Source organism: Mya arenaria, chromosome 2 (assembly GCF_026914265.1).
Source record: "Mya arenaria isolate MELC-2E11 chromosome 2, ASM2691426v1".
NCBI lineage: Eukaryota > Metazoa > Mollusca > Bivalvia > Myida > Myidae > Mya > Mya arenaria.
Window position 1 is genome coordinate 6809661 of NC_069123.1, and position 23558 is coordinate 6833218.

The following is a 23558-nucleotide window of genomic DNA, read 5'->3' on the forward strand; positions in this document are numbered from 1 at the left end:
CTTATGGCCAACATAGCAATATACTTCCAATAAGGCTAGACAAGGGGTCAATTGACAGAACTTTGTTAAAGAAATTTTGTGTGTTGTTAATATCATTCGGAACTTCTCAAAGTTTCATGAGATCTTGTGATCTCGGTTGGTATTCATTTCCCTAAGTTAAGTATCTTACTGGTTACTTGATATAAAAGCTTTATACTATTTGAAATGCTTATTTTTTATTGATGTTATTGAAAAAGAACCACTTATTCTAATATCATTTATATTATTTTCATAGTTAAATTAAAAATAAAAGGTTAGAATTCCACATATTTCTGGTTAAGAAATGACGCGAGATGTTTTATGAATACCCACCCTGCAGTATTTCTAACAGCATTTATGACACCAGTGTCACTAGTACTTATTTCATTTAAATAATTGATCTCATCATAAAATATTTCACATTTAAAGTTGAACGATGATATCTTTGATCAACTTGAACCAAGTTCTGGGAATTCGACTATTTTATATCAAACCATTTTCAAAAACAAGAAAATTGGCTCTGTGGATGTTTATTGCAGAAATGTAAATTTTACAAAAATCTAAACATTTATAAATTTCAAAATAGAATATGATGAATAGAAAAATATATATGATTTAACAAAAGCACTTGATTAACAGCTCAAGAACAAATAATAATATTGGAATGCCAGTCTATCAGAAAAACAGTATTGGAATGCCACTATGTCAGAATGTCATGTAAAGCACCAACAATTATTGATATACAAAATCTACAAAATACAAAAGGTTTAGCACATGTATAAAATATCAAGCAAAGTCCGGAAACACATTATATAAATCTTATATAAATCGGTAACAAAAAAACCTCAGCAAACACTTCATTAACAAATTGACAGTCCTTCGCACAAAGCATTTTTTACGTTTTTTTTATTTTAAACAAGAGAATATATTAGAGAAAGCACAATTCCTAGTGGCAATTGCAAGATACGGGTTACAGTCTACTATTAGTCAAAGCTACACGGAGAGGTTATATAAAACTAAAGTATAAGAACATAGATCTAAACATTAAACTGAGACCATATTTTTTTTAATATCTTATAAAAATGTTCATTTTTTCTTAAATTACTGTTCAATGGTCCATGGTGGGGTTAAATTTTCACATGATGTTTCTTGAAAGTAGCGTTTAGTTTCCGTCATTGGAGGTGGTGTACACAACGGTAGCTTCGCCCTCATTGCGGCTTTCTGGTCTGAAAAATAATCAGGACGATATTAAGCAATGGGTATCGTTCAGCTAATAAACAGCCTAAACAGCTTTACACAAACAACACTTAAATAAAGCACACAGAAAATGGAGCTGCAGCATCTTGTAGAAACATTTATAGCTGACATGAAATACATTTTCAGCACATATAACAATATCATATTTGAATACATTTCTAAGCCACAAATACAGGATTTCCTGTGCAATTAACATTTTTAAAATTCAACGCAAGTAGAAAAATCAACACCAAAAACAGACCCCGAAGCTGGTTTATTTTTCTAATCTGCTCATTATTTACGCTAGAGTAATGGGCTTTCCTACACAGCATAAGTTTTAAGATTCATAGAAATTTATCTAACTGGTGTTAAATTATTGCGGCCGCTTTAAAAAAAACAAACTTACAAAATCACTCAATTGTTTTCCTTCCGATATACAGACGATCAAACAAAAACACTATCTGATTTAGCTTCGATCAATATGCACCGAAATCAGCAAATAATAATATCATGACACCATAGTGTTGAAATTGTGGCGTAATATTTACCTCAGACTGACATGGTAGACGTTGCTGTTTGCTACTGATGAACGAGGGGTCTGGATAAAACCATATAACACATTGTTTACAACAGTTTAATAGAATTGGATTAAACACAATTTTTACAACTAAAACTTAACTCCTTTAAAGACAAATTTTGAAAATTCTTAAAATTATAATTATTTCTTGATAAAACAATAATACACTAGAACTCTCAATGTATCTATTTTCACAATTCTGGAAAATTACAATTATTCCTTTCTGGTACAGTGAAATAATCAGTTCACTAGTTATTTGGCTTATGAAATCATATATATATCATAAAACCTTGAAGTATTCAAAAAACGCACAATAAATTAATAAACAGTGACCTGTATTCATAAAACATCTCAAGTCATTTTCTAAGTTAATTATCTCACTGGTCTTATGGTTTAAAAACTTAGTAGTAACTTAAATACTATATTTTCATTATTTTAATGTAATATAGAATTATTTTGGTGAAAAAACACTTAAGTGTACTTTTCTTTAAAATTTTAATTTGAAAAACATGAATTTGTCTTAAAATGAGAAATGACTGAAGATGTTGTTTTATGAATACGTTTCCAGGTATTCAAATGAATGTAATCATGGCATGCAATGAGGTACATTTATCGAGAGTACTGCTCCGTTGTGTGTGAAATAATATTTTCAGTTATTATATTTAAAAAAAAATACTGAGTGTTACCAAAATTAGAAGTGACATTTTCAGCCAAGTACAAAGGGTGTAAGGTATTAAAAGTGAATCACTTCGTTTAAATAACAAATGTGAATCACTTAAAGAACTGGCATAATTATATTCTCATGACTGGTTATAATTTTGTCAACCCCAAAATAAATATTTTTCAATAGCATTAATAATAAAGCAATTAAAGAATATTGGATCATTTTTTTGTCCTGTTTTGAATTAATAATTATCTAATTATAACTCCAATGAGCTTTCCATTATGTTCTGTCTTTGAAACAAGCATTTGAGACAAAAAAAAAAGTTTTAGATGTAAAATGAGTCCCTATAATCATTTACAAAATTTATTTCATAAAACTTCGGAAGACAGAACTTTGTAGGTGCAAAACGATGCAGTACTCATAAAAATGATGTTTATTAGTCATTAAAGGCATATTCTTCTGAAACCTTTCTTAAATATTTTTTAAGTCTTCAGACGGATTCACATGTAATCAATTTGAAGAGCTCGGACTATTCAACATTAATTCTAGGCAAATTATGACCACCAAATTTCCAACAAAATAACCTCCAAAATTCAAATTCAGTCTTGAATAGGTTTTATTAAGCAAGTTATTTAGAACCAAAAGTGAACACTACTATTTGAGTATAATTTTCTTAATACCCCCCCCCCCCCCACACCCCCAATAACATGTATTTTTTTCATTAAGTTAGCATTCATTATCAAAAACAAATCGTTTCAGAAGTATACCTGTAAAAATCTATGTTAGGGAAAAAATATGTTTGAATAATAGTTGCATGACATAAAAATCTATGTTAGGGAAAAAATATGTTTGAATAATAGTTGCATGACATGAAGTTAATTTATAATGAATAAAAATGGGCAGAGTTAGCGTAGTGAACGAGCCCTTCTTAGTCATTAAGAAATTACTTCAGGTCATCTAACTGACTTAGAATACAACCTCATTGACTGATACATTGACAACCCATTATCTGACGCAGAGAGTGTATGGGATGAGTGGTAGTAGGCGGACCTTAAAGGGACTGTACACCAGATTGGAACCAAAAAAAAGTTTTTTTCTGTGACAAATCTCAGGACAATTAATAAATAAAATGTTTTACTCTTTGATATCATAATTGTAATAAAAATACCAAAATGTAAAAAAAAAATCGGAGACCGGGTTTGAGCCGGTGTCGCCAAAATTGCAGTCCAGTGTTGTATCCCCTGTGTTATTTTCTTTCTTTTTTTTCGCTATTTCATCATACGCAGTACAGCCCCTTCAAACACCCACAAAAGGTGAAGATTTTAAGTCTAAGTACTTTTAAATGATTGCCTATCTGCAAGTTCATTGGCTGAAAGTGTAGGTTGTATTCTAAGTAAATGTTATATTAATGTTTAAAACATTTGTGGTAGAAATAAATAACAACCAAACGTACCATATTGACATTAGTAGTGTACTTGGCCAACTTTAACGCTAGAAATTTAAGACAATTGAAGCATTAAGACAACGATATAGCGACTAGTCTATGTTAAGACATATAAGCATTAACAGGTAACATTTTATGATAATCTTACCATTCCATAGTTCTCAACAACTCTACAGAAAAAAGCCATGATAGTAAAAACATTGAAATTTGTAACAACTTATTGCAAAAACTTTGAAAATTGCAGCAACTTTAAAGCAAAAATATTGATATTAATTTATAGCAAAAACCTCAATTTTCAATCACTGAAAAGGGACATCTCCAAAATCACTTTTCTTTGAAGAAATGAAACTCTTCTTTTGAATATCTATTAAAACATGTAAAAAGCAAAGATGTTTATATAGCTTATTAAATTAAATATTACTAGGCAGGTAAAATAAAAAAAAATCAGAAAAAAATAATCTAAATGCCTGTGAAACTTACTGGTATTGGGAGTTGTCATAGACGGGGTTTCTCGTTGAGATCTTGCGAACCTCGCCTGTGTGTCTAGCAGAGTCAGCGCGGTTGAAGCTCATGTTGATCTCACCTAGATCCTGGACTGTCTCATCTGGCGGCATATACATGTCCAGTGTCTGCTTGTAGAGATTTTATTGAACATAAACATTTTGTTAGACATGAAAGATCTGGAAACAATGTTTTATACTAAAGTACTGTTTGTGTTAGATTGTATTCAATAAGCAACTTAGATTGAACTTAAATTTAAAATTAGAAACTACCAGTAAGAGTTTTGATTGGCCTGTATATTCAGCTGACCAATAGGCTGAATAGACTCATTGATGCTTGTCTAAGAATAGGGATAAAATCATTATTGAATACTATTAAACATATCAACTGTTACATAAGTAAATTTTAAATACAGAATTTTTTCATCACAAAACCTAGAATGGTGTATAAACTATATTTACCTGCGTCTCGTACTCCTTGAGGAAGGAAGGAGGATTCGTGAAGTCGGGTTGATGTTCGTAGCTGCGGTGGTAGATGCGGTAGTTGTTCAAATAGGCGTTGTACCTATAGAGGGGTAATAGAAAACATAATTATTATTAATATTATTATTATTATTCATTTATTTATAGTATAGCATAAGTGCTGCCAAAAGGGTGGAATATTTTTTCTAAATCTTCAAAAGAAATGTACACTTATTCATCAAAAAAGAGGTATATTTTTTTTTCATTTCTTTGATCACAAAGGGCTCTACATCCAAGTTTAAAGTGAACCAACTATCAAGTAAAGAGCAACTATCAGCTGGTTCAAGATGATGACTTATATAAATTGCCTTAAAGATGCACCCTTAAGATAAATAAGATTTACCACAAGTAATACAAATGTTTTAATATACCAAAAAGGATGAATAAATGTTGAAAACAATGGTTCTTATGAAGGATATGGATTTTAATTTGAAATAAATGTTCAGAAAACATCATTATGAGACAATAGAAGATCACTGTAAATCTTTTAGCATTCACCTATCCTTTAATATATTTGGGTGTTCAGCTATTAAATACCGGTACACGGTCACAATCTGTGATCAGTAATAAGTATTTTCCATAAATGCATTATCTAGTAAGCAGATAAAGGTTAATCACTCAAAATATATGTTTGTTATGCATGACTTTTTATTTTGTTTATGTATTGATTTTGAATAAGAGTGTCACTTTAATTATTATTTTTCAAAATCTTCGTCACTGACCTGTTCCACTGGTAAAGGAGCACCACAAGGGACAGAATGCCGAGGACAATGATTATGCATGACAGAGCCACAAAGCCTGCCCATGGGTCCTCCAGCCACCACACGTATGATTTTGTCGGGCGCGCGTTCAGGGAGAGAAGTTCGTCAGACACACCAATGATGTTCTCAGCTGCGTATGGTGCACGGATAAGATCGACGATGACATAAGTACCTAGCGCTGTTCTGATACCGGCCGTCACTTGAGCGTTGGGATTGTCCCCTGTTGTTAACCTAATAACAAACAAAAATAAACAATAACACAACTTCAGACACTTGTTAACTACAGTCAAACCCCGTTGGCTCGAACTCGCTTGCCTTGTTTTCCTCATCAGCTCGAAATCGATTTCTTTCTACTGAAGGTTAGCATTCACCCCTTTGTCAAATTTCTCAAGGTATTTTTCAGTCCCAAGGAGTTTGAGTCACCAAACTTTGAATGTACATCTGTCTTTGGGTAAAGAGTTACAATACACATGCAAGTGTAATCATTGGTTTAAACTGTATCTATTTTGTAACGTAATATATGTACAACATATATATATACAAGCAAAGGATTGAGGGGAAAGCTAAAGGCCTATATGGGACCCTTCTCCCTTATGTGTAACCATACATATAAGGGACACCAATAATTAGTGGTCACAGTTGGTGACGTCACATGTATATATGAGGTCACATGCATATATGATGTCACATGATGTCACATGTATATACGATTGTCACACGTCATTCGCAACTTATTGTGACATATATTTTCCAACGCAGTACTGAACCGCCAACAAAGGGTCTATGTATGCCTTTAGCTGTCACACCCAAGTTTAACTTACAGATTCAATTGATCATCCCCATTGGTGTAAAGAGTGAACTGTCGGTTGAGATGGTTCACAACAACGAAAGTGACATCAGTCTTTTGGTAGTCGATACTAAGAATGCCAGCGCTGAGGTAGCGTCTGTAGTTGACACTTTCAATGAGCACGATTCTGTTGATCTCGTTCTGAAGAGCTTGACGGATTGACTCAATTTCCCGGTTAACGTTGTTGATGTCGGTGCTAACGACCAGAATAAAGCGGTTCTGGTTTTCAATGACGTCAATCTGCAATGTGATAGGTTAGCATCAATTTTTTGGTTTTAGTTCCAAATTAATTTAATCATTCAAAAATCATCACAGTAGCAACAAACAGGGGACCATATTATCAAGAATTAAAGCAGTAGATTTTGCAGCTAAGAGATATCAACTGTGCAGTAATACTGTAAAATCACTCCTAGCTGACGCTAGGCCAGCTTGAAAAAAAACTGAATTAATCTTTATTAAGTACAGAGCTTTAAGCTCAGCTCTAACCTAAAGAGCTTCAATAAGCACTTAAATTGCAACAGTTTGCCCATATATCATTATGAGATAATTTCAGTCTAAGCCTTAGTTTACAAAAGCTCAGTCAAAAGCTGTACTGGCATTCCGATGAAATCATGCATAATATACAACCTGTTATCTATCTTTGAACTTAAACAATTTACCCATACACCATTAGGCTTGGGCAAACAAACCACCAAATGGTGCCACCAAAATGGCAAGTGCTAAATTCTTAAAATCAGGAAATTCAAAGGCTTAGGGTATATGGTTAAATTGTTTGTCATGATTTCATTGAATGTTGTGGTTCAGATTCTAGTGAAAGCATGAAAAAGGTTTTCATTAGTGAAATCTTCAAAACCTTGTTTAATGGATGGGGAATCCCTCCCACACCTACCTCGTATAACATCGGTGGGTTGTACATTTCAGAATGCTTCAGATGCAGGTTTGACAAACATAAAAGCATATTTAAAAAAAATACTTACGATGACATCAGTTTCTGTTTGCTGTCTTATGTTGACGTCTATTGGGTTGTCCCTGGCGATACCTGTGAACCTGTACTGTTTTAATAGTTCACCTTTAAGAGTACTCCCACACCTACCTCGTATAACATCGGTGGGTTGTACATTTCAAAATGCTTCAGATGCAGGTTTGACATATAAAAGCATATTTAAAAAAAATACTTACGATGACATCAGTTTCTGTTTGCTGTCTTATGTTGACGTCTGTTGGGTTGTCCCTGGCGATACCTGTGAACCTATACTGTTTTTGACCAGTTCGGATAAACTCCCTTGAAGCGGTGATACTTCCATCGTTCGCATCAACCAGGAATGGCACAATTTCATTGTTGTTTATGTCAAGGTTAGACAGACTGTAAGTCACTCGACCATTCTCCGCCGAATCAGCATCAGTTGCCTTTAGGAGAAAATCATTTTTAATCTGATTATTATCACTTATAATAATACATGTATGAAAAACTCAAATCTAATTTCTGAAAAAAATTAACAGACCAACAGCTATCAATAACAAATGTCATCTTAAAAAATCTTTAAACAGAAAAAAACATTTTGGTTGGAGGCTATCATACTTCAGAACTTAAAATGTTCAAAATTGATTCTTCGGTAAAGGTTTACATACCATCAGCAGGACGGGTTGATATGTTGCGGCTGCGTACTGTGAAATAGCACCAATATACAGCAAACCATCTCGGTCATTATTGAAGATATTGTTTGGATACACCGGGTATTGGAACACTGGTGCATTGTCATTGGCGTCCAGGACAGTTATGTACACCATGGTGACGGCATAGGATGGGTATACTGAAGAATAAAATGTTCAAATAAAGGCATCATTATTATGACAAAACTGTCCTTTCATGTACCATAAATCATTGTTTAAAGGACAATTTTTTCCCCCCAGAATTCTTATAAATAAAATGCCTGCATCTTATATATAGTATTTGGCTTTTGACGTTTTATTCTAAATACCATTTCAGGCCTAATTATGTTATGTAGGGACGCTACAATTGATTGATGGATTTAGTTGAAACGGCAGTCAAAAATTGGGGTAAAATTAAAGGGACCGTATCGAAGGGACATAACTCAACAATTATAAATGTCATAGTTATGGGCATGCTACACATGTTCATATTGTCTATGGCAACATGCGTACCAAGTTTCATTTGAATATCTTGAAAGGTTTTTTAGTTATGGCTACGTTTTTGCACAACAATGACACCAGCACTACAATGACAGCAACACCACAACGACACCAAGGCTTTGACAACACCTTATTTTTTTCCTCGAAAAAAACGACTAAATTTAAAAAATCTTTTTTCTTAACCCCCCTACCTGGCACAATTTCGGTCTGTCGCTTCTTGCGAGTGTTCTGGTTCAGGTCAACACCAATAGTGATGTTCCAGAACCTTGTTTGCTCATGGTCAAGGTTTCCTCGCAGTTGAAGTTCACAATCCTGGTCGTTTGGATTGTTCACCACTCGGAAAAGATCTGAAGGCAGAGTTTTAACAGTTATACACTTTTAATAGTATGGCAAAAGTACAATAGCTACTGTTCCATGATAGGTTACAGAACAAGACTGCTTAAAACCCATTAAAATAAAAAATGATATTTCGCAAATCGGATGTGGCGTGGCGCCTGTCTTGAGCACCCATAATTTTACTAGTCAAGATAACCATGACCTTGACCTTTGAACCCACAATCAATAGGAGTCATAGCCTGACCATGGCAAATGTGCATACCAAGTTTGATGACTACATTGGGTCTTTCAAAGATGACAGTGTGACACTTACAGAAGTCAGAGGCTGCCCGACAAAGTAATTCCTACTTTTGGACGAGATACAAAAGTTTGCTTAAATATTTTCATTACTTTGCTGTTTAATTTACTTTTGGTTCAATGTATTTGAAAACAAATTGGAGGAAATAAAAAAAACATTTCGCTATAAGGATTTTGAAAAAAATGCTTCAATGAAATGGGGCTCATTAATTTTAGAGATAAAGAAAAACTAACTGTATCCATTTATGTTTGGTCCATATGACACAGAGTTGATGAACATAATGTAACAGCCTGCGTTTCCATTAATGCGAGTGTTTGTCACATCTAGTGTAGTTAGGACGGTCGGGTTGCTGTTGCCGTCGACGTTCAACTCAATAATCTCGAGGTAGTACGCAGGCTGGGAAAATCCAAGCTCCTGTCTGATACCAGAGTATGTCACGGAGATCGTCACGAGGGCTCGGTTACTACGAGGATTCCAGCTGCGGTCAATAGCCACGATGTAAAACTGAAAACAACAGTATCAGTATTTAAGATTGTTTAAGGTTAGCATCTTTGTTGTTAAGTTAAAGCATAACTACTCTGGAAGCCATTGTCACATGTGCAATCTCAGGGCTTTTTCTATAGTACCCACAGGTCCGACTAGCGGACCCATTCCCAAAGCAAAATATACGATATTTTTCTCAATATTCAGAAATAAATCCCAATCAAAAGTAAAAAAAGGAATTAGTTTTTTACCTGTGCTGGTTCCTTCAATATCATAATAAATTATGTGATGTAAAGTTTTGGGTGTAATTGAATTCAGAAATCGTTTATTTTCATCACATACAGAAACCAGTGTGAAATATTATCTATCATGATTTTTTGCAATTTATATTCCAGCTGTTTCAGGTCTTTGAAAGAGACAAGCAAACAATATCTTATAATTTTCTTATTCGCAGGAGACTGGAAAGCTTGTTCTTTTAACTGTACAATTCCCAATTTCCCAATTACGGCATATTTCGCAATGCAAGTTTCCCAAAATGTGTAAAAAAGCTCTGGATCTGCAGTATTTCTAAAAATAATTGAGACAACTGATTCAGCTGGTTTTATTAAAATATACGAGTTCATGAAAAAATAGTTCACCTTTAAGAGTTAACAGCGATGCTGTTAACAACAATGTGAACTTTAACAAAGGTCTGAACGATCGGCCCTATGACTAAGCTACTTTTATGCTTTTTTTGTTAAACAACAGAAATGAGAAATGCATCGCTTAAAGAGCTATTGCAAGAAGAACCAATAGTATGATAGTATTTCAAATGGAGAGCTGTACGCTGTAGTGGAACATTTTAAGCTTGTGACTCGAAGTCCAAAAAATGTGATTTTATGTCAATATAGCTTAGTTTCCTACATGTATAAGTTTCGAAGGACTGATGATTTAAAAATGGTCAGGTGATTATCTATAACAAATTGTAACATATTGATATTTAAACAACCAGAGATCATGATTAAGAACAGTCCAAGTCAGAATCAAGTGATGTAAGTACAAATCTTCATTTCATTGTATTTTTCTTTTAAGTGGAGTTTAGATGATGAAATTAGCAGACTGTTTTAACAATTCAAAATTGTTCAACTATACACACTTATTTGTGAAAATCAAATTAGATTATTGTTTGTAATTTAATAAAAGAGCTTTTCTGGGTCGGAGTCTAGACCTCTTCGTAATCATGGCCCATGGTACATGGTAATTCTACTTCGTCATGTATCAACCAAGAATAAGATTTTACCTTGAATTCCTCTCTCTTGTCAGCCTCCTGGATGTTGGCTTTCACGTAGAGAATACCATCTTTGTTGATTCCAAAAAACTGTGCGGCGTACAATTCATCTGGGTCGATCAAGTAGTCAAATTCAGCATTTGGAGTGTTTCGACTCAGCACAACATCGCGGTCATCATCGATGGCTGTCGCCTGGAAGAGGTCTCTACCAATAGCCCAGTAGTCAGAGATGGAGGCGGTGTATCCCTCTTGGTTGGTAAAGATTGGAGCATGCTGGTTGCGGATGATGGTGATGTACACTGTCGCTGTAGCTGACTTTGGCTGAGAGGCCTGGTCTGTAGCAACAACACGCAGCTGGGAAAGAAAACAGTAATTAAGACCATTTGTTTAGTATAATCAACAAAAAATAAATCAACTAATAACCTGTTTTGATATTGATTCTGTACTCATTATTACTCAGGGAAATAATTGATTTAATATAATTATGCTTTCCAGTGGTTTCTAGATATTTATCAGTGAAATAAAATTAATAATTTACTGTTTCAAACGGTAAAATATCAAATTGATATTTTTCACTGTTTTGTAATTTAAGCCCGTCTGTTCCAAATCAATGTGCAGAGGGCTGGGACACAATTTGAATGAACATATGAAATCAAGTCCAAAAGTGAATTGTCCATCCACGGTTATCATTTGACTTGATAATCATTCAGTAAATTGGTTCTACTGTTATGAATTAATCGGCAATTTGTCGATTTATAAGGTTACCTCGAAGTTATCTGGCACATTAATCCTGGTGAGAGGCTGGCTGATGTAGATGCTTCCCTCAGTGGGGCTGACTACAAACTGGGCAAACCCGTTGGTTGGTGTGGAGCTGATGTACTCAATTGAATAATCGATTGTTCCACTTGGAGTCTGAAAATAAGAGGTTTATCTTTCTAAATGTTAACACATAAAACATACAATTTTAAACAATCTATTGCAAGCAAAGCAAATACTCTTTCAGAATTTTTTATTCAAACAAGGGGAGTAACTCCAACTAAACAATTTCCTGCCATTGGAGTTAGTGGGGATATAATTTTGTGAAAAGTTTTATATTAATCTCAAAATGCTGATTTTCTTTTGCATGATGCTGCTATAATGGCAACAACATTAAAAACATAAAAAAATACCTTTGAATGTGTTATTTTTGTAAAATTTGTTAAAAAAGAGCTCATTATAACCACTACCTCTCCAAACTTCAAATGAAATTAATGCATATTTACATTAGCTGGATCAGCATCGGTAGCTACAGTTCTGATAACAGACTGTTGCACAGAAAGGTATTCTGAGATGGTGACGTTGTAGGTGGCAGATGTGAACACAGGCCTGTTCGGATTCCTCGTCACTGTGATCGTCACAGTGGCCGTGTCAAAGCGGGAAACTGCGTTGGAGCCTGGGTTGTCTCTGGCACGAATTGTCATCTGTATAAAAGCAAGTCATCAATGAATAATGAAAGCTATAGGAATTTTCAATCAGTTTTTCCCCTCGTAAGATATCCTTTAAGTTGATTGAAGAAACAATTGCTGAAAATACTTTTTTCTCACATAAATTCTGTTCATACAACATGAAAACCGACTGCACGTACAAACATAATGAGGTAATACGTACAGTGAATGAATATTTAACTGGAAATTGTTAATAATAAATAGGTCCATTTTCATATGACTACAGAAAAACAAATATATTAAGTTTGTAATCTGCAGCAACCTGGTTGTTCATTTAATCATTTCATTGGAATGGTATGATAATGAAGCTTGTTCACAATGAATATAAGACTAAAACCAACCTCAAACACGGAGACACCGGTCTGGGAAAGATCTCCGTTGACCCTGATCTCACCATTGGTGGGGTTAATGTTGAAGAAGAATGTGCCGGAGGTGCTGGCAATGATGCTGTACGTGATAGGGTGCTAAAATACAAAACAGTCCAACTTGGTTTCGACGGCAAAATTGAATAATTAATATGCAAGTACTAGAATGTGCAGAAAAACAAACCTGAAACTGTTTTTGTTCATTAACTTGGGAACACGACCACAGGCCAATTGTCAAACATTCAACTGACCAAAAAAGCCTTTCATAGGAAAATAATTTTTATATGATTTAGAACATGGTTGCATTATCTAATGGCGTAACTTTAGAATCTGCTAAATGACCTTGACCAATTGCATTATGGTGTAAATTGTAGACAATTCTACTGACATTAGAGACACACCAATATAACATTATTCAATGCTTTGCTTAAGCAGGTTTTGAAATTATCTTATAGTTTAATATCAAACAGCAAAACAAGCATTTCTTACATTATCTGCATCATCAGCTGCTACGGCGAGAACCAAGGTGTTAATAGGTTGGAATTCCGAGATGGTTTGCTCATACGATTCCGCACGGAAAACGGGGCCGTTCCTGTTCCTGACAACAATCACAGTCACGCGGACAGCTGCTGATAAGCTTGGTACGCCCTGGTCGGCGGCCACTATGTAGAACTGGAATAAGATACGAAAAGTCAGTAATTCCAATGCAATATAAAGAATGTAGTATTCATTGAACATAGGAACATGTCCGCTTACATATTCTGTGTTTTAATGTTCAGCCGGACATCAAAGACATGTAATTCTTACCATTGTATATAATAATAAATAAATTACTTTTCTTGTGGGTTGATTTTTTTTTGGTAAAATTATTTTCGGTGATTAATGACTGCTTTTATCTATCATGCAATAAATGACTATCTTAATAATTGTAGAAATCTTTAACCAAACCTTGACACGAACCAGTTTTACACAACTTCATTATGTTTACCGAGTGCTCAAAAACAAATTAACCCTGTTATTGTTTGTGTATGTGAAGGAAACCTACACAAATCTAGCTTACCCTGTTATTGTTTAGGCATGTGAAAACCTTCAAAAATCTAGCTTACCCTGTTATTGTTCAGGTATGTGAAAACCTACACAAATCTAGCTTACCCTGTTATTGTTCAGGTATGTTGAAACCTACACAAATCTAGCTTACCCTGTTATTGTTCAGGTATGTTGAAACCTACACAAATCTAGCTTACCCTGTTATTGTTCAGGTATGTCGAAACCTACACAAATCTAGCTTACCCTGTTATTGTTTAGGTATGTGAAAACCTTCACAAATCTAGCTTACCCTGTTATTGTTCAGGTATGTGAAAACCTTCACAAATCTAGCTTACCCTGTTATTGTTTAGGTATGTGAAAACCTTCACAAATCTAGCTTACCCTGTTATTGTTTAAGTATGTTGAAACCTACACAAGTCTAGCTTACCCTGTAATTGTTTAGGTATGTGAAAACCATCACAAATCTAGCTTACCCTGTTATTGTTTAGGTATGTGAAAACCTTCACAAATCTAGCTTACCCTGTTATTGTTTAAGTATGTTGAAACCTACACAAATCTAGCTTACCCTGTTATTGTTTAGGTATGTGAAAACCTTCACAAATCTAGCTTACCCTGTTATTGTTCAGGTATGTGAAAACCTTCACAAATCTAGCTTACCCTGTTATTGTTTAGGTATGTGAAAACCTTCACAAATCTAGCTTACCCTGTTAATGTTTAGGTATGTGAAAACCTTCACAAATCTAGCTTACCCTGTTATTGTTCAGGTATGTGAAAACCTTCACAAATCTAGCTTACCCTGTTATTGTTTAGGTATGTGAAAACCTTCACAAATCTAGCTTACCCTGTTATTGTTTAAGTATGTTGAAACCTACACAAGTCTAGCTTACCCTGTAATTGTTTGGGTATGTTGTGTCCTCAGACAGAGGCTTTATCACAGAGATGGTGCCCGAAATTGGGTTCACGTAGAAATATTCGAGGGTCTGAGCGGGATCGGCATCTGTTGATCGGATACTGTATCGGATCTCACCATTGCGGCCCTGGTGGTGAAGGTGGAAGATAAAATTTATTCCGATAGAACATTGATATTTTAATCATAACAAAACTTCATTCATTTTAAACCATGACTGCATATCAAATCTGACATTTGATACACGTTTTCCATTCTTTTTAAAGAATCCAGTACATGTAGAAATATTAACTTATAACTCATTTCAAAGTGATATCAATAATAGGTATTTAAGTTATCATTATGCAATCTTTATCTCGATATAATAGGAAAATGAAAATCAACATCGCAAGTCCTGACTTACAGTATTTGCATCTGTGGCTTCAACTTCTCCGAAGGACATGCCGAGGGACTGGTCCTCATTAAGAGTGAATGTGAGGTCACCATGTTGGAATGTTGGGGACGCGCTGTTACGGGTGATGTACACACGTACCAGGGTTCGTGCCTCTTGGGTCAAGAAGTCTCGTCTGTAAGCTCGTACACGAACCTACAAAAATCACGACCATAATTTGGTTGAGTCGAGTTGCTTTAAGAGTACTTAAGGACATTCACAAAGACTGGCCATTCTATGTTATGTATACCAGTTAAGTTCAGGGCCTGAAAGAGCTTTAAAGTGACCATCTATGTTACCTATACTGGTAGCTCATGTTAAAACAATCGCCAGAAACAGCTCATAGGTAACCATGTATGTTACATAAACTGATAAGTGTATGTTGAAAGTATTGCCAGAAACAGCTGGTATTGATATTTTTCATAAACTTGAAAATATTTACTTGAATCCTGTTTTGGTTGATTAAACAATAAATGTGACAGTAAATGATGGAAGCTACTCACCACATAGGAGTTAACGTTGTTGTTCAGTTGGGAAACCGCTAGGTCAATTCTGCCAGTGACGGAGTCAATCTTGAACTGAGTGACGGCATCACCATCTCCGTAAATATCGTACACAAGCACAGACTGAAACGGCAAGAATATTTGTTTGACCGAAATCGAAGGCATGAACCAAAACGTAGTTAAATTTTCAGCACATAACTCACTCAAAATTAACTTAATCTTTTCACTTATAGCAAGTAAATTGATTGAATTAACTCGACTTACACCAGATCTTGGGTCAACAGCATCAAGGTCGAAGACCTGCGTTCCGACTATTTTGTCCTCGGGAATAGTGACCTCGAACTCTTGCTGGGAGAAGAATGGATTACCCTCACGTGTGATGCGGATAGTAACCTGAGCTGTGCTGGATCGTGGAACGATCCCGGTGTCTGTTGCTTGTACTTGGAACTGTGGTAAAACAATGATAATATTATTTTCATTGCTGTATCTGCATATATCAGAGATTGCAAGACTTCTACCAAAATGAAAAAAACTCTTTTTCCTTCATTTTCGTTCTTTGTCTAGTGTAAATTTTGCAAAAACCTTGACCAGACCAATTCAAATTTTACTAGACCAGACTGTTAGTTCAGACAAATTTGTTGAAAACTCCTAACATGTTGCATAAAATATAGGTGTGAGTCAGGGATTTATCTTACAGCTTTGAAGATGTTTTAACAATAGTTCCATAAGTTTTAAACTTTCAGAAATTTGCTTAAACTGAAAAAAAAAACAGGAAAAGGGACTAATGTACAAAAATAATATTGCGAAAATTAATAACCAATTCTTTTTTAATATCAATTAGTTGCAATACTATGTAAATATACATTTTTCTTTGGATGAAAAAATCTAACCTGGTAGATATCCTCAGACACTTCGAGAAGAGAAACCCGTGGGAAGATCTGGCCAGTTACCAACTCAATTCCAAACACTGACGAGGCTGGAGAGTTGATCATATTGTATCGGACAAGACCATTAAGGCCTTCGTCAGCATCGTTGGCGGTCACTGTCAAAACCTCTTGGAGGACTGGGGCACCCTCGTTGATGGTGATGTCGTATCGGCCAAGGCTGGTGAAGACTGGACCATTATTGTTCCTGATCACGACAATGTTCACAGTTGCGGACGAGCTGCGGAATGGGTAACTGAGATCCTCAGCGGACACAATCAGCTGTGGAAATACAAGGTTAGCATTATTTCAACGTGTTTTTCCTCCAATGAGTTTTTAAGGGGCACAATATGGGTTGAATTTTAACTCGATTTGCCTTAATTGATGAAAGCCGAAAAAGCATATTATTTGTGACAGACCCCCCCCCCCATTCAAATTTTTTTGGGGATCATCAATCTATATTGTGACTTAGTAACTAATTCCTTTTAAACATAAAATTTCACTTATAAAAAAAAGTGTCAACATCATAAAAGCATTAAATGGAATGTCATGAATCAGCTTCATAGACAACAGTCCGGTATATACAGTTTTACATTCAAAGAAGTTAAAATCCGCCTATCAAGATCGATGACTTCAGCAGTATTGCACCCAAACCCCAAACCTCACATACCATGAGATTAAAACTGCAAAGCTTTGCATTGTCAAGTTTCAAAGTTCAACTGAACTATGTTAGTGAGCTATGTTTTGCCTACTCTTTTTTATCTTATTTGATAGCTTACCCTGTAGTTGTTGAAAGACTCGGTTGTGAGGGCTCTGTTAATCGTAATCAGACCATTGATCGGGTGAATGGAGAACATTTCATTCACTGTGTTGACACTGGTGGATGCAATATCGTACATGATCAAGTTCTCAGGACTTGTCGTATCAGCATCAGTTGCCCTGACGACCACCACACTGCTTCCGATTGGCTCAAAATCGTAAACCGTTTCCTCGTAATTCTGGCTCTCAAAGATGGGCGTATTCAGATTCCTGTTGACAGTAATGGTTACTGTTTCCTGCACCCTGGCTAGCGGAGCACCACTGTCGTAGGCCGTTATCAAAAGCTGAATGAGAATTTTATAAAATCAGTCTTATTCTACATGTTATTTAATGGATTAAAGACAAAGGACATTACCAAGTGCTCTTAATAATTGTATTTTATGAAGCTCATAAATTATGATTTTTTGACATTTTGACAAAAGAAAGTCACAATTTTCTTCAGTATAATGAGTTATCTTATAACAATCTGAAAGTCATACCGTGAATGCTTGATAGGTGTTTATTTGGCTAAGAGCAAGACTGTTGGTAACGTAAATGTCTCCGGTGGCAGTATTCAAGCCGAAGTAGTTGGTACCTGGCACAAAGCCATCCAGACGATACACAATGGTGCCCTGAAGAAAAAGGAAATCAGTATTTTGCTAACAAATAAAAACATTTATAAATAACAATAAACACATGACATTGCAGGCCATATGCATGATTACAGACTGGGCAGTTGAAATGAGGTTAATATATGGACCAGTGAGTTAATATTTTCCAGACTCCAAGCCGGGCGTATATTGACCTGCTTGCCACAAACAGAAAATATTGACCAGCTGATGGCACATTAAATATATAAGAAAAATATAAAATGAGATATTATATTTATATTGATACATTTCTATTTATTTTATCAATGTTGGACCGAGTGTACAAAGCACAACTGATAAAAATAAAAGATAACCAATATACCTTTAGGTCATTATCGATAGCGCTGACGGTATAGAAGGTTGTGTTAATGCCCTGGTTGATGGGAATGGTCGTCCTGTATGGTGTGTTGACGAATTGTGGCGGTCCGCTGTCTCTCAACACGTTAATCGTCACACTAGCCTGAGATGTCTTCTGTACGCTGAGCGGTCGATTGTCAACGGCAGTAACAGTGAATGTAAATCGGCTGCGGACGCTATTTGAAAGAGATTTTCGCAGCAAAATGGCACCAGTGTTTGGGCTTACGTAGAAGAACTCCTGGTCAGTAGCATCACCACCATGAGTAAAGTAAACGGAGTCCTAGAAAAAACATTGAAATGATATTTTTGAAAGATATCTTTTATAAATTCACATTATTTTAAACAGCATTAACAGATTACTTTAATGTCTTCTTTATAAAGATTAATTTATTTTCATAGTTTCTACTTTTAAAAAAAAAATGGAAACAAGGAACATTTAGTATCTTAAAAAAAAGAGTATATTCTTTGTTTAATGCTTAAATACCATAGGCAATCTTATAAACAAGCGTTCGGCAAGTGATATTTCATGCCAAGCAATTGATGGAATACAATAAATCGTTGCAACAAGGAATGAATTATTTGAAATATTGATCGTATGATATGATCATCAATAAGATATACATACCCCATCCTGGTCAGTGGCTGTGACAGTGAGCACAGTAGCTCCGACCTCATATGTGTCAGCAATGGTCTCAATGTATGAGCTTGGATTGAACACAGGGCCAAACTGGTTGCGGGTCACTCGGATGGTGAGGTCAGACTGGGCACGCTGTGTTGGGTTCATACTGTCATACGCAATAAACCTTGCCTGGAGGGAAAAAGATTAATCATATGTCAACACATGAACTATTCACAAAACACCTTTAATAAATAGTTTCTCAGGCGCGATGTAGAAAAACAATAAATATTTACATTGAAAAATGGACAAAGCTAAAAATGAAGTATCTTAATAAAAGGGAGGTTATAACTTACAGTGTATATGGTGTTCTGTGTGTTGTCTGATAACAGGCTATTGCGGAGTGTAACCTGTCCAGTGGCAGTGTCCAGATCAAAGAAGCTTTGCACGGGGAACTGTCCAACCAGCGCGTACACAATGCTGCCCTCCAGGTCGTCATCAGTAGCCGTCACCTTGTACACAGATCTGTGAACATCCAAATAATTAGATAATTGTGCCATTTCAATGAAACAACCAGTTTGACCAAATCGTAGATGGTTGTGGTGTGGACCGGTTTGGAATCACTCCTAAGTAGAAGAATTTTCCGTGACAAGTGTTTTATTATGCAAAGAATTTTAACAGCTCAGCAGTGTTGTTGATTGATTTCTGCACTTAAAATTATGCCTATTGTGCATGTAAAATAAATGTTCATTTGCACTTGAATGTGCCAGTAAACTTTGACTATTACACTTCATTGAATGAAACCAAGATGTACTCGACACAAAATTACATAAGGGTGTACAATAAACTTCAATAAAAAGGTTTTGTAGCTCTGAAGAATCATTGATATTAACAATTATCAGTTGAATATTAATCCAATTCTGACGTAAAAATATACGGGTTATGTACAAAACATATCGATAGACTATTGAAAAAGCTCAGCTAGACATGTCCAATATGCATTTTTTTAGACTAGGTATAGGATAAAATAATAGATAATTGTAATGTCATGCAAAGAAAATAACCAAGTTCTAAAACAATTTGAAAAACGAAGGACTTGTATCAATTCTGCCAACTTTCACCGTTACCCTAAGAAAAGACTTACGTGTCAATAGTGGTCTGCTCGTTAATGTCAATTGAGAATGGCAGGTTGGTGAATCTAGGTGGTGAGAGGTCGCGTAGAACGGTCACGTAAACCGTTGCAGTTCCAAACTTGGTGTTTTCCAATCGATTGTCTGTGGCTCTCACAGTCAACTAGAAAATAGAAAAATAATTAAGTTAGGGTGATCTTGTCGAGTTGTCAAATCTTAACTATAACTCTAAAGATTTTGTAATAAACTCATTATATATGTAGATGCAGTCGAAATCGTAATAACTATTTTCAAATAATCCAACATCCTGAATTCAATACTAAGGAACAATTACCATATTTAATATAGCTACCTCTTACTGCATCCAAATGCTTCGTGGATATCACAGTTCTATCCAACAAAACAATAATAAACAAAAACAAAGTTAAAATGGCTGCTGAGTGCTGCAACTAATGTAAGCTTCATGGTTTGCAAATACTTTAACTCTGAACTTACAGTGTATTCCTGTCTGTCGGTCAGATCGCTAACGAGGTTCCTGTTTACGAACACAATACATGCCCGAGCGTCAACATCAAAGTATGTTGTCTGCCCGAAACTTCCGGTCTCACTTGTCAGGGAGCATGTCAGCTGATCCTGAAAATTATCTTAAAATTCTTGGACCATGTTTCAATTAAAAGATTGTATTAGGCTTACGATCGTAAATTTCCAGGTGTTATCTTGTTTTTAGCGTAAACTGTGTTTCAATACATTATGACATAAGACATTTATGAACTTGTTCCCGATGGTAACTTCACGAATGAACCTCAGAGCACTCAGTGGCATAAGGTTTACAACCAAGATATCTTATTAAAACAGAACCCTGAGCACGCCATTTTCATGTTGAACTATTTAAAATGCTTACTTGCTGTAAGAATGGGTGGATAATAATTTTAATTTTGAGAAGAATTCTGTAAGTGATACATAGATCCAATGAAAGACACAAAATAATATTTTTATGCAGATTGTTGAAAATATATAATTATCGAGCAAATCAAACCTCTTTCTTAAGCTCAAAATGAATCTTAAACCGGACAAATGCAGATCTAAGTACAGCATTGAAAACCAATTTAACAAATAAAGTATTCAACCATTAATTTAAAATCAGTTTTACAATGTAACCTTCGACTCATACTGAATTTCTATGTCAAATCAGCATTCCAAAAATCGAGAGTGAGTGATCCTTATGAGGTTCAAAAATTAAAACTGAAAATAATTATAAGGCCAAATAAACAGAACCTACACCATCAGAATCAGAGACATTCAGTTTGACAATGTACTGGTTGACAGGCGTTGTTTCATCAATGGTAACTCTGTAGATCTGTGGAACGAAGATGGGATCGTACAGGTTCCTCACAACAGTGATGAATACTTCAGCAGTCGAGCGTAGACGGGGCACATCTGTGTCATAGGCAACCACACGCAGCTGAAACACACAAACCAAAAGTACAATGATACTTATTGAAGTTCTTTGAAAGTTGTTGATTTATTTATAAACAGCTAATTTAAGAGTTGATAACTCTTTTCAATTGTATGATATTTACTGCCATTTTTTTGTTTAACCCTTTGCATGCTGGGTAAATTGTCGTCTGCTCAAAAATGTCGTCTGCTTTATTCTAAATTTCTTTCAATTTACTTAAAACTTTGGGGATATATTGACTGAGTGGCAAACAGCTTGGAACCTGACCAGGCGCCGAGTTACTCGGCGTCTGGTTAGGTTCCAAGCTGTTTGCAAAGCCTTTAAAATCGCCATCAGCAGCCTAAGGGTTAAACTGCAAATCACTCGCTTGGAGCTATATTTACAAGTTGTATAATTCTTTAACAAACTTTTATCATATTAAATATTTTACAATTTGTTTCTTTTCTGATCTATTGAGAATTTTCTCAACAACATGTTCAATACAATAGGTAAAATTGCAGTATCATACAATGTATGATCCCAGACGGATGGCATCATTTCTCAGGTCCTGTTGTACAGTAACGTCTCCGCTAAGGCTGTTTACATCGAAGAAGCTTTGGCCTGGATAGTCTCCAATCTCCTCATATGAGATTCGGCCCTAAAAAAAGGAGAAAATCGATTCCGTAAATCATTGAATATAGAATGCTAGCGTATACAGGATGCAAGCAAAAATATTTGTGAAAAATAGGAGAAAAAAGCTTAAATCTCTAATATGCTATACAGGACGCAATGAGAGGATAAACAGATTTACTTTTCGGGCAAGAATTTTTGGCAGTTGATAATGATAAATATAGTAATATCAGTTAGAAGCAAACACTAAGTTGAATTGAATGTCCTGTATTTATTGGTACTGACCAGCAGACCCTGCCTAGAGGCAGACACACTGATGATGCTGCTGGCAACGGGACGGTCCTCATTAATGGTGACCACATAGCGAGCATTGTTTGTGAAAACCGGGAGGGCAACGTCACGACTGATTCGGATGGTTATTAAGGCAGTGTCGATGTTGTTGCTTGGGTAACCGTTGTCTGATACAGTCACTGTGCACTGTTAATAAGGCAAAAACATACATGATTATGTAAATGGCGGCAAATACATACATGCATATGTAAATTAAGGCAAACACATACATGAATATGTAAATTATGGCAAACATACATGAACATGTATAAATTAAGGCAAATGCATACATGAATATGTAAATAAAACCTCTACGACATCCATGCCATGAATATCATAAGCTTAAAGACCTAATAACACCTATATATAAATATGTAAGCTCAAAACCTTGATAGACGGTGTGTTCCAACAGCCCAGGTGTATGTTAAACCATGATCATAATATAATTCTTACTGTAAATGAGACATCCCCGGTGTTGAGCACAGATCTGGCAAGGTAAACCTCCCCGGTGGTCTCCCGGATGTAGAAAGTGTCCGTGCAGTCATTGTTGAAGTCCCCGCTCAGGCTGTATGTAAGGAAATCCTGAAAATGATACATTAATGTCAGAATATGTGTTCTCCTTATGAATTTTCTCCCTACAATCTGAAGGATGCATGGCAAGAATGTCCTGTAGGATACATTATGATAAGAATTAAAGGGACCAGACTCCAGATAACAAATAAGTTATAGCAAGAAAATTGTCAAGAACATACATTAAGTTGATATCGTTGTGTAGAATGCATTGAATCTTAATTACTGATGTATCACATTGCTTCTTCACATGTTTCTTTCCCAGTTAATGCATATTTT

At 35.3% G+C, this 23558-nt stretch overlaps 1 protein-coding gene across 2 annotated transcripts in view; it reads right to left on the bottom strand.

Annotated features, from left to right (window-relative positions):
- Window positions 1-538: 538 nt before the first annotated feature.
- The window catches only part of LOC128207496 (uncharacterized), an 81294-nt gene continuing 58274 nt past the window's right edge, over window positions 539-23558 (bottom strand). Inside the window, exons 82-114 of one of the 2 annotated variants that reach the window (XM_052910451.1) lie at window positions 23163-23291; window positions 22665-22856; window positions 22279-22407; window positions 21594-21776; window positions 20810-20947; window positions 20329-20477; window positions 19541-19709; window positions 19194-19376; window positions 18534-18848; window positions 18062-18193; window positions 17543-17866; window positions 16731-17045; window positions 16105-16287; window positions 15841-15963; window positions 15311-15493; window positions 14888-15037; window positions 13443-13625; window positions 12930-13052; window positions 12367-12564; window positions 11870-12016; window positions 11117-11458; window positions 9588-9858; window positions 8912-9067; window positions 8199-8380; window positions 7811-7976; window positions 7547-7608; window positions 6544-6809; window positions 5684-5953; window positions 4902-5004; window positions 4420-4571; window positions 4088-4109; window positions 1803-1852; window positions 539-1244 (exon numbers count right to left, since the gene is read on the bottom strand). In XM_052910451.1, coding sequence (XP_052766411.1) covers window positions 1181-1244; window positions 1803-1852; window positions 4088-4109; window positions 4420-4571; window positions 4902-5004; window positions 5684-5953; window positions 6544-6809; window positions 7547-7608; window positions 7811-7976; window positions 8199-8380; window positions 8912-9067; window positions 9588-9858; window positions 11117-11458; window positions 11870-12016; window positions 12367-12564; window positions 12930-13052; window positions 13443-13625; window positions 14888-15037; window positions 15311-15493; window positions 15841-15963; window positions 16105-16287; window positions 16731-17045; window positions 17543-17866; window positions 18062-18193; window positions 18534-18848; window positions 19194-19376; window positions 19541-19709; window positions 20329-20477; window positions 20810-20947; window positions 21594-21776; window positions 22279-22407; window positions 22665-22856; window positions 23163-23291 — 5754 coding nt within the window. In that variant the 3' untranslated portion in view covers window positions 539-1180. Of the gene's footprint in view, window positions 1245-1802; window positions 1853-3948; window positions 3987-4087; window positions 4110-4419; window positions 4572-4901; window positions 5005-5683; window positions 5954-6543; window positions 6810-7546; window positions 7609-7748; window positions 7977-8198; window positions 8381-8911; window positions 9068-9587; window positions 9859-11116; window positions 11459-11869; window positions 12017-12366; window positions 12565-12929; window positions 13053-13442; window positions 13626-14887; window positions 15038-15310; window positions 15494-15840; window positions 15964-16104; window positions 16288-16730; window positions 17046-17542; window positions 17867-18061; window positions 18194-18533; window positions 18849-19193; window positions 19377-19540; window positions 19710-20328; window positions 20478-20809; window positions 20948-21593; window positions 21777-22278; window positions 22408-22664; window positions 22857-23162; window positions 23292-23558 lie in introns of both variants that reach the window. The other variant, XR_008256719.1, reaches the window with a different exon arrangement.